This window comes from Mesitornis unicolor, unplaced genomic scaffold, assembly GCF_000695765.1.
Source record: "Mesitornis unicolor isolate BGI_N332 unplaced genomic scaffold, ASM69576v1 scaffold34320, whole genome shotgun sequence".
In the NCBI taxonomy this organism is placed as follows: Eukaryota; Metazoa; Chordata; class Aves; order Mesitornithiformes; family Mesitornithidae; genus Mesitornis; species Mesitornis unicolor.
In genome coordinates this window covers 35,817-36,157 of record NW_010159667.1, presented here as the reverse complement: position 1 = coordinate 36,157, position 341 = coordinate 35,817, and the positions used below count along the sequence as shown (strand labels likewise).

The 341-nt window shown below is 55.7% G+C and overlaps 1 protein-coding gene across 1 annotated transcript in view; it reads right to left on the bottom strand.

Moving 5' to 3' along the window:
• Positions 1–160: 160 nt before the first annotated feature.
• The window catches only part of LOC104542904 (zinc finger SWIM domain-containing protein 5), a 28,008-nt gene continuing 27,827 nt past the window's right edge, over positions 161–341 (bottom strand). Inside the window, exon 14 of the mRNA XM_010187371.1 lies at positions 161–332. Coding sequence (XP_010185673.1) covers positions 161–332 — 172 coding nt within the window. The remainder of the gene's footprint in view (positions 333–341) is intronic.

Genomic DNA, 341 nt, shown 5'->3' with positions numbered 1-341 from the left:
TAAAATAAAAAGGAAGAAAACAACCAAGAAAAAGATACAGAAGAGCAGAACAGAGCAGCCTCTGCCAATGGGGGGAAGGTGATCTCCGCTTTCCTTCCTTCTTCTCTCCCGAGTCCCCGGTGCTGCGGCCGGACCCTGCCAGTGAGCGCGGCCGGGGGGCTCACCCGAACCTCTCCCGCACCAGCAGCATCAGTTTTTTCTTGCCTTTGTAGATTTGTTTGAGATTGTCAATGAACTGGGCGAACTGTATGTGCCCGTCCTGCGCCAGGAGGAAGGTCTCCCTGGCCTTGCTGAGGAACTCGATGAAATCCCCGTAGTGCCGCGGGCTGATGTGGGTGCGT